Raw genomic sequence first — 14,700 nt, 5'->3', positions numbered from 1 at the left:
TATGTGATCTAGTAAAGGTAGTATTCTGGGCTTTGAATTTGATTCGAGACATGTTTATGGTGCGTTTTGAGCAGAGATCAGAACAGGAATGGCTACTGCGTAGGACTTGGGAGAATTAAAAAGCTGTGTGGAAGCTTCTATGCAACTTCAATCGGCCGTTTTCACCCTTGATTTTGATGATGAAAGTTGTTGTCACACTCCCTTAATAGAGGATAAGTTACTACTCTGAGCCTATGAAGCTCCTTTTAAGACGTGAATTACCCTTAAGAGAAGGGGCTGTAATTGATCTTGTAATTAGCTTTCAGGTAAGCTGGATATATTGGTCATTGTACAAAGTTTCTTTTATTAACTGAAAATAATCTGTAAAATATGCAGAAAAGCAAGAAATTTTGTGGGGAAGTTTCCACAGCTCTGTTCCATGGAAAAAAGAAAAGTTACATGCCATGACAACACTAAAAAAAAAATAGAATTTAGTATCACTTTTTTCATGCTTTTTTATTTTAAAATAACGTAAACTATATTACATTCAAAAATGTGAATAGGAAAATTTCCATTCAAAAAATGTGATATGTGAACCTAAGTATGACAGTGTATTTTTAACGAACTTGTGTAAATTGACTTCGTCCCAGTATTTTAATGAAAGTTACATTAAGTAATTTCTTCTTACAGCTGTCAGAAGATCAGAAGAGATTGTCATGAGAACATGTTTTACAGCTTAGAAAGAATTCTTGTGTAAAGAGAGTAATAAAACATGAACATTTTATATTTTAAACTGGCGTATCTGAATCCAGGCCTTTCCAATCAAAAATGTTCAGTTAATATCATGTATAAATATTTTATATAATACTGTTTTAATGTAGTTGCAGGGAATCACACATTTGTAACTTACTGATTCATTCAGCTTTTCCCTCTTGAACAGTCCCTGCAATTGTGCTCCTTCATCTGTGCAAAAACAGTCGTTAATAAACAGAGTTTTACACTGATATTTTAAAAACAAAAGGGTGTGAATGTTAGATACTCCATGAAGGAGTTAAGAGGGATAAATTCTGAAGAGGAATGTGTGCATCTTCTAAAGTGATTCCTTATTTCACTCATTTTGGTGGAGACTGATGGACAGAATTAAATCCCTTTTGAGGAAATATTAAACCTTTTTGTGACAGATGGAAATACCCCTGTGAATTCCATATAAAGTAAAACCAAAGGGTAGGCCTTAAATATCTTTATATTTTAAAATCGCTGCTCTTAAGTCTTTTTAAGAGTGATTTCTTCTGGGTTGTTTTTTCTGGAAAGAAAAATTTATTAAAAGAAAAACCCGCTCTGTCAAAGTGGCATCTCCTAAACTTCTATGCCTATTAATACTGTAGAGCTATCCTGATGAATAGGGGGGAGCTGGGTGCTGTGTTATGTGATTGACCAACAGAATTGTTGATTGAATTCTAATTGAATACATATCACAAAGTCACTGAAGGCTGCAGGAGCCATGAGGATCATAAATGGAGAGTTAAAAGGCCATACAGGTGTAATCTAAGTATAATTTTTCTTGCAAAACCACTGCTGCTGGTAAGGTGCATCTGCGGGAAGGGACCTAATTTGATACTGAGTCTGGGTATTCAGAAGAAGATATCAGAGGCAAAGGAAGAGTTCTTGCTTGTAAAAAAGCATATTTGAAATAAAAAAATAATTGAGAAATAAATATATATTGGGTCATATCCATAGATTTTATTGTCACCTGTGGGTAAAGAGCTTCCTGAGCTTCCTTACCGATAGTCTGCAATAAATATTGTTGCTTGTAGTATTTTAGAGTGTAGCTGTGTGTCTTCCATAAACAGTTATACCTTAGTTCTGTGGTTTGGTGGGTAGGTGTAACTTAGCCTGTAAAGAAGGAAACGTATGTATAACAAGCATTTATATTGTAGTTTTCATTGTCAAAGGGAATTACTTCGACGAACCCTCACATTTTTTTCTGTCACTTAAATTATGTTTTTACAAAAGGAAATGCTGAGACCAAGGGTTCGAGTGCTGTGGAAGCAATCTGGGGAAGGCTTTGTAACTGCATTTGAAGCTCAGGCTTGCCTATCTTGTAGTCTTATGCTCAAATCAGTCATTTGTCATGTAAATAAGACACTCTTGTTGCCATCCAGCTATGCCTACAGTTTTCAAGATCAGCCTGCTTTAGCGTGTGTCCCAAACACCGCAATGTAAAATGAATGCAGTGCTCCACAGTATGTCCTAACGAGATATTGTTGGGAATCTTTATGAAGCATTTTATTCCTATTACAATTGCTTATTCATAGCACTGCAACTTCTGTAGCATTACTGCAAGTGTATGCAGACATTCACACCTCCCCTACCTCTCACCTATGACAGTAGTGTCTTTCACTAGAATAATGCATTATGAAGCAATGCTTCATCTTCAGTCTCTTAACAAAACAAAGATTCATCCCAGGGGGTGAATGGTATTTCTTGTTTTGTTAGGCTTTTAAGAATAAGATCTGTTGCAGCCAGGGAATGAGGCATGTCTTTAATTAAAAATAAAAATTGCATTGTAGCTTTGATTCAGTCTGTACCATTGCATCCATAAAATTTGCATGTGTAGAACTCTGATTTCAGTCCGGGAAACTGGAGAAAAACTGAATGTTCAGGTGTGGCTAGACAGCACAAAATAAATTGTTTCCTACCTGAAACAAATAATAAATACAACTAGCAATAATGATCACTCAGCATTCAGTGGTCGCACCTAGGTTTAATGAAGTTTACATCAAAAGTATTCTCACTGCATTTCTGGTACAACATTAGTTACCTTTGTTACACCATTCATGCACATTTGAGGTGTATTTTGAGTACAGAGGAGAATCTGTATTTGTGAGTATCTAAATTAGTGGGATCTTTAGAGCCTTTCAATTAAGAGCATCCTCATTATACGCTAAGGATTTGATCCTTAACACCTTTGTCATTATTAAAATATCTTTTCAAGAAGACTTGGAAACTCTTGAACAGACAATGATTTATGAATAAGCTAAGGATGCTCTTTACCCACTTTTTCTTTGCCCACAGAGCTGCTCTCTGCGGTAGCTGTAAAATTCAGTTTTGGCCGTGCAGCTACTGCACCCGGATTGTAGTGGATTCCTTTGATTGTAGATTCCTTTGTAGGATACTGCCCAAGAGTTGTTCTTGGGCTCTGCATAAGGCATGGGCTGATGCAGGAGAAATTCTTGTCCATCCAAATTCCAGCATAGCTGAAAGGGTGTACCCCATGACAGCTACTACTGAACATGATCCTCATCTGAATGGTGTCATGGGTAAAGTGGCTTCACACTAAGCCCACACCCTCCTTTTGTTCTCATTCAGGTGTGGTCTTCATTGTAAAAGCCAATAACTTGCATTCTGTTGTGATTTCTGCAGTGTGATAGTTTAGAATAACTAAATCCTTATGCGTTAGGATAGACCAGTGCTGGGCCTGATGTGTTCCCAGTTCAGCTTCCATATAGTTTTAAGATAGTTTAATGGCAAAATGTTTTAAAAAAAAAAAAAAAGATAGAATACTACCCATGGCCGGTCTGCATTCCAGATTTGGTTGTCAGATAGGAAATTGTTTGGTTCTCCATCTTTATGTGCAGCCATATATGAATAGACATTTGTCTACCTCCCAGCAACAGAACGGGATGCAGGGGAGCCAGATGAGAAATTTAGCAGTGTGGCTGTAAGCTTTCTTTTCCCCTGCCTTTTGGCACTTGAAAGGAAAATAAAAAAGATGAACAATTTGTTTATATCCAGCCTGTGATCAGAGATGTCAGCTTATCCAAAATTAATAATTCTTGCATTTCACCTGTGACTTTTGTATATATGTTGTGGCTGGTGTCATCCCGTGTTAACTGCTGGACAACAGACTTTTTGGTGCCATAGACTGTCCTGTTAAGCATAATGGTTGTGAAAATAAAGCTTTCTAAAACATTTGAATAGCAATTTTATGTTTAAATCATGGAAGATAAGGGGGTTGGCAATATTCAGTGCAAACTTGATTCATGTATTTGGTTTGCAGGCTTCTTAAAAAAAAAACAGTAGCTTTGAGGACAAAGGATCTTCTACCTGAAAGCACTGCTATAAACTAGACAGATTTGAAGAAGGTGTATCATTCAATTAATTAATGGGGCAGCAACAAGAACTGTGTATGCTAAGAGGTGTTTGACAGAATATGCTGGAATTTGGATTTTTGGGGTTTTTTTTTGGTTTTCTTTCTGAGAAAGCTGCTGCAGCTGTAATTAGTAGGGATCAAGTAAAACAGTATTTTACCTATAAAGAAATACAGGTAAATACCTGTAAAGAAACTCATGTCTGTGTTTAACGTGATGTTGAAAGTTGCCCTTCTTAAAGATATTTTAACTTAATCTTTGAAGCAATTTGAAGACTCTATCTGCTGTATGGTTTAGCCAGAAACCCACTTTAGGCCTTCTGGAGTAACAGGTGCTAATTAAATAGCTGCTTCATTGCTGCTCCCTCCCAGTTTTACTTGCCAGGGTGAATTACAGAGGCAATTCTTGCAGGAATGCCTCTATACGCTTAAGATTAGTGTGTGACTATGTTTATTAGAATTTTTAAATACACAAGTACATCTAATTCCACTTTGCTTCTCCTGCTGCCCAGTTCTTAGTTTCCCTTATTTAAGTGGTCATGCTTTAAATACTTAGATACTTAAATTTTAAATACTTAAATACTTAGATTTTGCATTTCTGTATTTGGAGTTATTTTAAACATATCCGTAAATGAAGTTCCCAGTTTAACTGTGTTTCTGAGACAGCAAAAACACTACAGGGACTTTATAATTCCTGTGGTGCTGATGTGTATTCACCCATTGTCAGTCAAATAAAAATGTACCCAGTTTAAAAACAAACACGCAAACTTTCCCAAATACTTGAAGTATTTGTTCCATAAGTAAACACTAAAGGAGGAACTGAGGAGACAGATTACTGTGTATATGATGTGTTGGTACCAGTCATTCCTTAAAAACAAGTTCCTAAGTTTACAGTCACTGGTGTATTCCTTTGGCAGAATGAATGACTTAGCTTATTTTATCTAGCTTCAGATTCAGTGTTTCTTTCTTTAACTTCTGTTTCCCTTATTTACTTGCAAAACTATTGCCAACTTCTTCAGAAAATGCATCCTTTTTTTAATTGGTTCCAGTTTTCCTAGGAGTAATGAAGCTGATCATCCCTGAAGAGAGTGAGGCTTCTCTTGCATTGGGAACAGTGGCAGATGGCAGCTGTTTTGGGAGATGGCATTTCTTCGTGCAGTGATCTGTGGGAACAAATTATTTTTAGTGCTAAATAAAGAAAAACAAATCCTAAGTAGAAGAATTCTAAAATAATAATTTAAAATTAACAACATAAAAATAGTGAAATGTAGATAGTTCTCCCCGGTGAGTTTTGCTTCTGCAAGAAGATTGTAGAATCAGAGTTACTTTATTTCTGAGGTACTCGAAATGGGGAAAATATAACACAGACCACTGGGTTTCTTAAAAAATGCACTCTAAAAATTAGTTCTGTAAAATAGCACAGTTATTTTGTGGGAAGAAGTGCTGTGTTCTTCATATATGAAGTTTCGGAACTGCTCCTTCAGTGCAAAACTAAATTCATCCCTAACTTTGAAATCAGCGTTTCCATCCCCATACTGCCAAGATCAGTGTAGTAGTTGCAGCAGACCTGAAAGACTAGAAGAAGTTTTTAAAGAGATTTTTTTTTGTTGTTTTGGGAGTATTTATTAGCATGGTAATTTGTTCAGTGTGGTCATTTGTTTATATTTGTGAATGTGCAAAGGGAACCTGAGCAATTACTTCACTATTTCTTTGTAACTTGTCTTTTTAGATGTAATAAAGCTGGCATAGCTCATGTCCTGCTGCATTCTCTTAGCAGGGAGAGTGAGCCAGAGCAGGTCAGCAAAAGCAGGGGGTAGCGTGGAGTGGCGGCTGATGGAGGCTGAGTCCTGAACGGGTTGTGGTGTGGTTAGGTTAGGTTAGGTTAGGTTAGGTTAGGTGCTGAAATGTTTTCTAAGGGCTGGCCACATCAAAATAACCGTGCTCAGTCCTTAGGTTCTTGGGGAAAAAAGTTGTGGTTGAAAACTATGCATCTTTTTCGTTCCATCTCTGTCAGTTGTATGAAGCAGCTATTGTGGATTGCTCTGGGTCACCCAGTGTATTCTCTAGTAAATATATGTGTTATGTAGTAATATACATATCCTTTTTACTGTCTTTGTTATTTCTTCTCTGCTTTTTAAATAACAGAATAACAAATAGTACAAAACAAGATTCGTGCTGTTTTAGTGAACTGGTCCCATTTTCCCGTTTTGCATGTTTATGCAGGAGACCTATCTCAACTGTTCCTTCTGTATTATTCTTCTTGTGCTTAAGTGATATTCAGAGCTTTAGTAAGTCATGCTCCTTCTGTATCTGCTTGGAGAATATTTTTGACTGTCAACCCTAGACACAAGAGCTTTTGCTGATGCTCGATGGAAGCCTTCTACATCTGGTAACTTAAAGAGCTTATTCTCATTGTGTTTTAAGCAACTGGAGAGGGTGGGATCTGAAACTTTGGTATAATGAAATAGCTGTTAAATTAAGAATATTGTTAAAATGAAAAAATACCTGTCATGGACATTGACTTTGTAGAAACTCCTGATTCAATCAGTTTAATTCAGTCACTTACTGGTGGGTCTACTGCCTATCTGAAATGAATATGGTAACTCTGAGTGGTGGACTTTTATTTCTGGACCTCTTGCTTTGCTTCTAAGGTTCATAAAAATTCATATAACTAAATATCTCCCTGTTGATTACAGATCTGAGGAAGCTCAACTGTGATTGTTCCAGCAAGAGTCCAAACTAAATTAAATTAGAAGATTGCCTTGTGAAATATCTGTTTAATAATGAAACTGAAAAACTATTTTCTTTTGATAATAATATTTTTTTTTAAATCAACCCTTTCTATTAATAAGAAGTTCGTTATCTAATTTTTTTTACTTTGTTACATATTTATAAGCTTGTGATGATTTCTTAGTTCGGTGCATAATTATGCTTTTCTGAGGGGGTCCTTCTCCATAGCATTAGGAAAGAAATCTTGATATCTTGGAATGTCCTTTTTTTTTTTCCTTTGCAGTTCTTGGATTTCAATTCTTAATACCATTACCTGCATAGAAAGTTAGTGGGTAGAAAGAACGGCATTTTTAGGAGAATCTTACCTTCTTTGGGTCCCTGGAGCACGTACATATATATGGAGAGACCTATATGACAAGAAATTACATATGTCCTGGCAATTGCTGAGTGCTATAATGGTCTTCTGGTGTTGTCGGGGGGTTAAGCTATTTCACAGTTGTTTGAGATGAACGATAGAGTTGAAAGTCTGGCCAGTATCATTTAAAAACATTGAGCAATGCCTCTGAGTGTCTTTGGAGAGAGAAACCTAAAAAGAATACTGTCAGTATGTTACTTAAAACAGAAAGAAAGTATGGGTAGGCGGAATTTAACTGTGTGTGCTTAGGTAGAATTTAACCCTATGTTAGTTTATGTGATCATAAATGTCCATTCTTCGTAAAAAATCTCATAGAGTATTTGGGGTAGGTTTTTTATAATGAACTGAGGGAAGAGATTAAAAAAAGACATAGACAAACCTGATAAGAGCGTTGTTTAACACATCTGTTTTTTGAAAAGGCTGTGGTTATGTGTGACCTGTCAGAGTAACTAAGATGTATTATTCAGGTGTATTTTAATGTGAAGTTTTTGGTGCTGCACTTCTGAAAATATGGTTCACAAAGACTATAAATGGTCTGAGCCTCTTTTATGCATCCCTTCCTGAGATGGTAACGTTTAAGCACAGTCTTTGAGAGAAGTATTTTGAGCCTGCTTAGCCACCAGCAGATATTAACATGAAGTTTTCTTTACATGCGTTGATGTACACAGTGTTTATAGCAAAATATCAACAACTATGAAAAACTCATTTTGCACAGAGATGCCAAATTTAAATAAATATATTATGCAAATAATAATTTTTGTGCTGAAGCTAAGTACCAGACTTTTACAAACCTTTGTTTAAATTGACATTTTTATAGTTGCGGAGGTGGGGGTGTATGCATGTATACACGTATAAGTGATAGAGCAGTCCAGCTTTCCCGTTTGAATGAACTAAGCATGTTTCATTCAGTAAATAGCTATATCCACAAGACCTTGTGGATCAATTTCTAATGACCTACTAGAAAGTTTGGTTGTAACTCTGGATGTGGGAAGCATTCTGGAAAATATAAGATAGTCAAGCCCTTATGTAATTTTGTGAAAAACATATTCTTTGCCTTCAGTGCTTCGCATGCAGAAGGTGTTTGATGCATCATGACTATACATACGACTTGAACCCGCTAACGTCTCTGCTCTGTGATGTATTTAGGATGAGGAGTACAGCAGCCCTCGGGAGCTCCTGCAGGCTCTTCAAGGTCAAGGACAGGCCTTTAGATAGCTTACAGACCATTTGATTATGTGCCTTCTGTTGATGGAAGAAGGTCTTTTTCATCTCCTGGTTAGGAGCAACTGTGGTAAAGGCCTGAGATGTCTATCTTCCACCACCACATGGTTTTAAATCATTTGTACTTAATGGGGTGCTGTGGGGCAATAGCTGGGCTTTTTGGAGTAGTGAGACAAAAGCAGTATCTTCTATCTTCTTCTTCGCCGAGTACCTTAATGGTCTTTCTGGTTGTATCAATGATATTTTGGGGACTATAAGCTATAGAAAAATACCTGGTCAAAAACTTTGGTAAATCAGCAGCCCCAGAGGCTGTATTTTGCTACTCTGAATCATAGTTCCGTCAGCTCTTTTATAAGGTTTAAATGACTCCAGTATTTAACCATTTTAAATTTGGATTTTTAAATTAAACAATTGCAACAATATGTTTGTGGGTACAGTTGATTCCCCTTCTGCAAGGAATGCTTCCAGGAGTACAGCTGATGCGACTCTATCACTGTTTATTGCTTTCTTTTTACTCCTGTGTTAACGTATCCCCACAGTATTATAGCAGGGTAGTGATACAGTTTTCAGATTTGTTCTTTTACCTGGATTATAAAGGCACTTTTAGAAAATGGCTAGTTTCCTTGTTCGTTGCATTCACCAACATCCTCTGTAACCCACTATGAATCTGTTTTGATATACTAATGATTTACAAAATTAACTTCTCTCCTTTTGTTTTAAGTAGCTTCAACGAGTCTCTGATCTAAGTTGTCATTTTGTGCAATCTGTCTACTTTGAATGTGTTTCTCTTTTTCTCATCTGGTGTTACGTGAATTTAACGAAGTGTTATGTAAATATACACATACCTATATAAATATGATATGATATTTATTTTTATGTTCTTACTGTGTGGCATTACAAATATCAAGTTTATTTGAAGTCAAAGATTGATTTATGTCTTACTTTTACATACAACGTGCTGGAAATACATAATTTCAGGTGAAAATAATTTTAAATTTTTTCTTACAGAGTGCAGATTTAGTAAAGGTATATGAGTTCTGTATTTGAAGAACCTTGCAGAACACTGATGAAGTACTTGCGTTACATTTGAACACTGAATAATTATAAGAAATTTGAAAGCTGTGAACAGGCATAACATCTTTGACCTTGACTGAAGTTTGGCCTTCCCCGTAGGGCGCAGGACTCAATTCTATAGGAAGAGTTTGCTCACTCTTTTATTATGTTCTCTTTTTATTGCTAGCATCATTCTCCATTCAAATGGGGAGTAGTATCTTGAAACTAATGCATAGTTATTGTAGCAGGATTGACTGAAAGCAGCTGAGAGGGTGTGTATGTAACCTTTAAATTGTGCTGTTCAGCTGTTCTTTCTCTTCTTCATTCGTTTACCTTCCTCACTTTCTGGATAGGAAATGTACCTAGCCAAGCACGCAGGTATGCACAAATACCTCTGTATTTTCCAAATTAAAAGTGAAACTTGCATTTAGTAGATGATTGCATAATTGCAAGTATAAAAAATGTACATTAAATCCTGTACTGATTTCTGTGTCATTTCAGTATGTCCCAATTTAATTGTTATTCACAGCCTGTTTTAGAGGCCCATATTTGTTCCAGAGTGTTTGATATCCATCATAGTTTGAATTTAGAGACACAGAATTGTACGAAAATTTTCCTCATAAATAAGATTTTGAAATGTTAATATTTTTATGAAATAGAAATGTTTATACTGGATCTATGGTCCTCTGTGGCTTCTGGTGTTTTCTATCTTCCATATTTTCACCTCCTAAATCTCATTATATGACAGCTGAAGATATTATCACTTTAAAATATTATTTTGCTTAGAAGAAGTAGGGACAGCTGAGGTCAAGGGAAGTTGACAGAGATCTTCTGTGTCTGCAAACATAACCCGTTCCACTGAGCACTACTGAGAAACTTCTTTCTCTTGACAGGTGAATATGTTATCAAGTATGTATTCCATAATGACATCTTAAAGTTTTTAAAAAAACTCAGTGATTAAATAACATTTTCTTCTATGAAAACTGTAAGATCAAATTTTAATGCCTAAGTTTAACTCAACATTCTTCTATTCTCATCCTTTAAATTGAATCAGTACTTAAGGTATCATTTTTCTTGAATCGCCTTTCTGTATATAGAATTCTTTTTGAAATCTATGCAGATGGCAGATAAAAAGGGAGGACAAAAGACCGTTGCTTTTTTCAGCAGATTTTGCAACTTTAAAAGAATTTTTAAAACACTGCCAGTTTGACATGTATTAGATATGCATCTGAGAATTGAAATATTTAACTCTGTTATTAGTTTATTCTTTTATTCGGAAACCCACACAGCATTTGAAAGATTTGGTATTATCTATCTCTTTTTCAGTCAAGCTGGTTACTATTCATCTGTTTCTGGGTGTTCTAAATATGTGGACCTCTTCGTAACTGATGTAGCACTTTGTGATCTGACTGACAGCATTTTCAGGCTAATCACAAGAATCAAATACACTGTAGCCTTACTGTACTTTGAAAGTTTGGCCCTTCATACCAAATAGTACATTTGCTAAGTGCAAACCAGCAGTTTTTTCGTAATACGCACATGCATACATATATACATACATAAATTGGCCTTCCAATGTCAATTCGCATATCTAGTATGTGAAGTTTGCAGAATGACCACAGGTAAAAGAAAGTGTATGTGCTCATGTTGCATGCATTGAATTTACTGAGTGTGTTTCTTTAGCTTAATTCAACACTATTTGTGTTTCTTTGTCTTTAATAGTATGGCAGTGGAGGTAAGAACTATATACTATAAGTATGGTGGCTTGACCTTGGCCAGCTTCCAGACGCCCACCCAGCTGCTCTCTCCCTTCTCAACCGGACAAGGAGAGAAAATGAGATGAAAAAGTTCGTGAGTTGAGATAAAGATGGCGAGATCCCTTACCAATTACTGGCACTGGCAAAACAGGCTCAATTTGGGGAAAATTAGTTTAATTTATTGCCAGTTAAAAGTAGAGTAGGATGGTGAGAAACAAAGACAAAAACTGAAACACCTTGTCCCACCCCCCTCTTCCCAGGCTCAACATCTCTCCTTCATTCCCAACTCCTCTATCTTCTCCCCCATGGGGATGTGGGGAATGGGAGTCTGTCCATGACAGTTCTTCTCTGCTGCTCCTCCTTCCACCTCACACTTTTCCACTGCTGCAGTGTGGGTCATCTCCATGGTCTGTGGCCCTTCAGGCTAAACCTGCTCCAGCATGGGTCCTCCATGGGCGTTAGTTCTTGTGAGGAGAATCTGCTCCGGCGTGGGCTCTCTGCAGGTGGCAGTTCCTTCAGGAAATAATCCATCTTGCTCTGGCACTGGGTCCTCCATGGGCTGCAGTGTAGGTATCTGCTCCAGTGTGGTCCTCTCCGTGGCCTTCAGCGAAATACCTCCTTCACCACGGTCCTTTCCATGGGCTGCAGGGAAATTTTTGTTCCCGTGCCTGGAGCACCTCCTCCCCCTGATCCTAGCATTTCCAGGGTTGTTTCTCACACTTTTTTCCCTCACTGCCTGGGCAGCATTTTGCCCTTTCTTATATATGCTTTCACAGAAGCACCACAAGCTTCACGGATGAGCTCAGCTATGTTCTGCAGTGGGTCCATTGCAGAGCAGCCCCTCTTCTCGCAGACACCACCGCTGCAGCCTCCCCAGTACCAAAACCTTGTCACCGACACACAATACAGTAAGATGGAGGGAAAGAACGTAAAGGTATAAAAAACAGGTCCACAAATGTTTTGTGTTGTTTCTTACTACGGTTAACTTATTTTTTTCTTTTAACATCAGTTCAGCTACAATAAAGTTAATTTGTGGTTATCAGTTTCCTAAACAAATGACTGGAGCAATTTTCTGAAAGACAAACTGAATGCATTGGGAAAGGAGGATGTGAAGTGCGTTTTCGATCTCTAAAAACATATACAGAGAGATCAGGCTTGTATTCTAAACTCTTGAAAAATGGAAAGGGGCAACGAGTAGTTGTTTTTTTGGCTGTGTATATGGTGTGTATTGTGTTGAAAATACTCTTCTTGCATTAAGGAGGGCATTCTTTGTATACTGTTCCTTCTCACCTATTGATTTACTTACACATTTTTGAATAATCTAATTTTTAAAATCCTGCAAAAGTATTTTTATATCCTCTTACCTGTTTACTGAATAGCCTTGTTTAGATTTGGAATATAGTTGAAGTGATGAGAAGGTCTTCTGTCACTGAGATTGTATCTTTGTCATTATGGGTTATGTTCTGTTTTGAAAAGTTGCCTATTTGCAACTTCTTGCATACTGATACTCTCTGCTAGTGACAAATGCTGCTTGATTAAGTATTTATTTAGTAGATCATCAGGAACAACATTTACTAAACAGTGTGAAATGTTTCAGTACCTTTGTTCTTGGGCGGCAAACTGAAGGCCTCAATTGTGCAAGAACCAACATGTGCATTTATCTTTCAGCTACTAGTAGGCATTACCCGGCTGCCCGGGCTACTCTGATATTTGCCGGCTTTTGCTTTTCAGATTTTTACCATCTTTTTGAGTCTTTGTGCAGTTTCTCATGTTTTGCATCCTACGTTGATTTGTATTGGTGCCTGAAGCTTGAAGAAAGCTTCAATAGTTCTACAGAAGCTATAATATCACCGAGTCTGAAGCATGGATATGCTCTAGGGCAGGCTTAACATTGCATCTTAGAAAGTATTTTCAATTTGTAATTTAGATACCGATTCTGAAAACACTTTCTTAAATTTTTCTCAATTTTATGGATTCAGAGTAACCAGTTGATTTTGAAGGGACAAGGCTTAATTGGTCCAGAGTTTTGTTTTATCAGAAATGACAATTGAAGAAAATGTGAGGAATTCTTAGTAAATAACATGTGAAAATGAAGTGTCACGTACATTTTTAAAAATAGTGCCTGAAAAAATGTTTTAACCAGAGTTATGTTTCACTTTATAGTGATGTAGTAATGTCATTTTCTGAAATGGCATATTTATTTTTTTTTTAGTGGTCATTGGCAGCTCTGAAAACTATGGTATTTTAAAATGGCATTATAACAAGGTTTGTTAATGATGTACTAAAGTTAACCTTATATTTTATTATTTCAGTTGTTCATGGTGGACAATGGAGCAGATGACTGGAGAATAGCCATGACTTATGAGCGTATTTTCTTTATCTGCTTGGAAATACTGGTGTGTGCTATACATCCCATACCTGGGAACTATACATTCACATGGACAGCCCGGCTCGCCTTTTCTTACGCTCCATCCACAACAACAGCTGATGTGGATATTATTTTGTCTATACCAATGTTCTTAAGACTATATCTTATTGCCAGAGTTATGCTTTTGCATAGCAAACTTTTCACTGATGCCTCATCTAGAAGCATTGGAGCATTAAATAAGATAAACTTCAATACCCGTTTTGTTATGAAGACTCTAATGACAATATGTCCAGGAACTGTACTGTTGGTTTTTAGTATCTCATTATGGATAATTGCTGCATGGACTGTCCGAGCTTGTGAAAGGTAAGGTTGTTCTGTTTACTTCTTTCTGTCTGTCTCTCTATTTTTCTCTCTTGTTTTGCCTCTTTAGTTTTGGATTCAGGGGACCTAAATATTTAATGGCATGGAGCTTCCAGGTCCTTGATATTTTAAGTGCTGGTTGGGTTGTATTCTGTGTCACAGATTGTCAGGAATGCTTTGCCTTTTAATCTGAAGGACTTCTGCAGAGGTTTGTGCCACGCTGTTTACTGTAGTATTGCAATTTTATTTTAGTCAAATATATAACTTTTGATTTTGATATAACTTTAGGTATGTTTGCTAAAACACAGTGGATGGATACCATAAAATGTCTTTAAGAGTAGTTGTTGATATTCTGCATTGATATCAACTTTAATTTATTTCATTTTCAAGTTAAATTTATTGAGGATAAGGTAGATAAAATGGCCATGTAAAATTCCAGTGGAAAATGTTTGTGTTTTTTTTAATTTGAGTTTTGTTGTACTGTAAAAAAAAAAAGGAAGTGCAAAATATTGTCAGGGAGTTGGCAAGATCAAAAGGGGAACAGGCAGAACAATTATAGTAGTAACTCTTTTTTCTTCCGCTAAAAATCAGAAAAACTGCATTTGAGAGGCAGACTTCCATTCATTTCAGCTAGTTTTCCAACCGCCCCCTCCCACAGAATAAATGG

General features: G+C 36.6%; 1 protein-coding gene across 2 annotated transcripts in view; it reads left to right on the top strand.

The window, feature by feature from the left end:
• Positions 1-14,700, top strand: part of KCNN2 (potassium calcium-activated channel subfamily N member 2) — a 72,523-nt gene that overhangs the window by 7,378 nt on the left and 50,445 nt on the right. For both annotated transcript variants that reach the window (XM_075136680.1, XM_075136681.1), the window contains exon 4: positions 13,618-14,036. In XM_075136680.1, the coding sequence (XP_074992781.1) occupies positions 13,618-14,036 (419 nt within the window). The remainder of the gene's footprint in view (positions 1-13,617; positions 14,037-14,700) is intronic.

Source organism: Calonectris borealis, chromosome Z, assembly GCF_964195595.1.
Source record: "Calonectris borealis chromosome Z, bCalBor7.hap1.2, whole genome shotgun sequence".
Classification (NCBI taxonomy): Eukaryota; Metazoa; Chordata; class Aves; order Procellariiformes; family Procellariidae; genus Calonectris; species Calonectris borealis.
The sequence above is the reverse complement of the archived record's forward strand: the minus strand, read 5'-3'. Positions and strand labels throughout refer to the sequence as shown.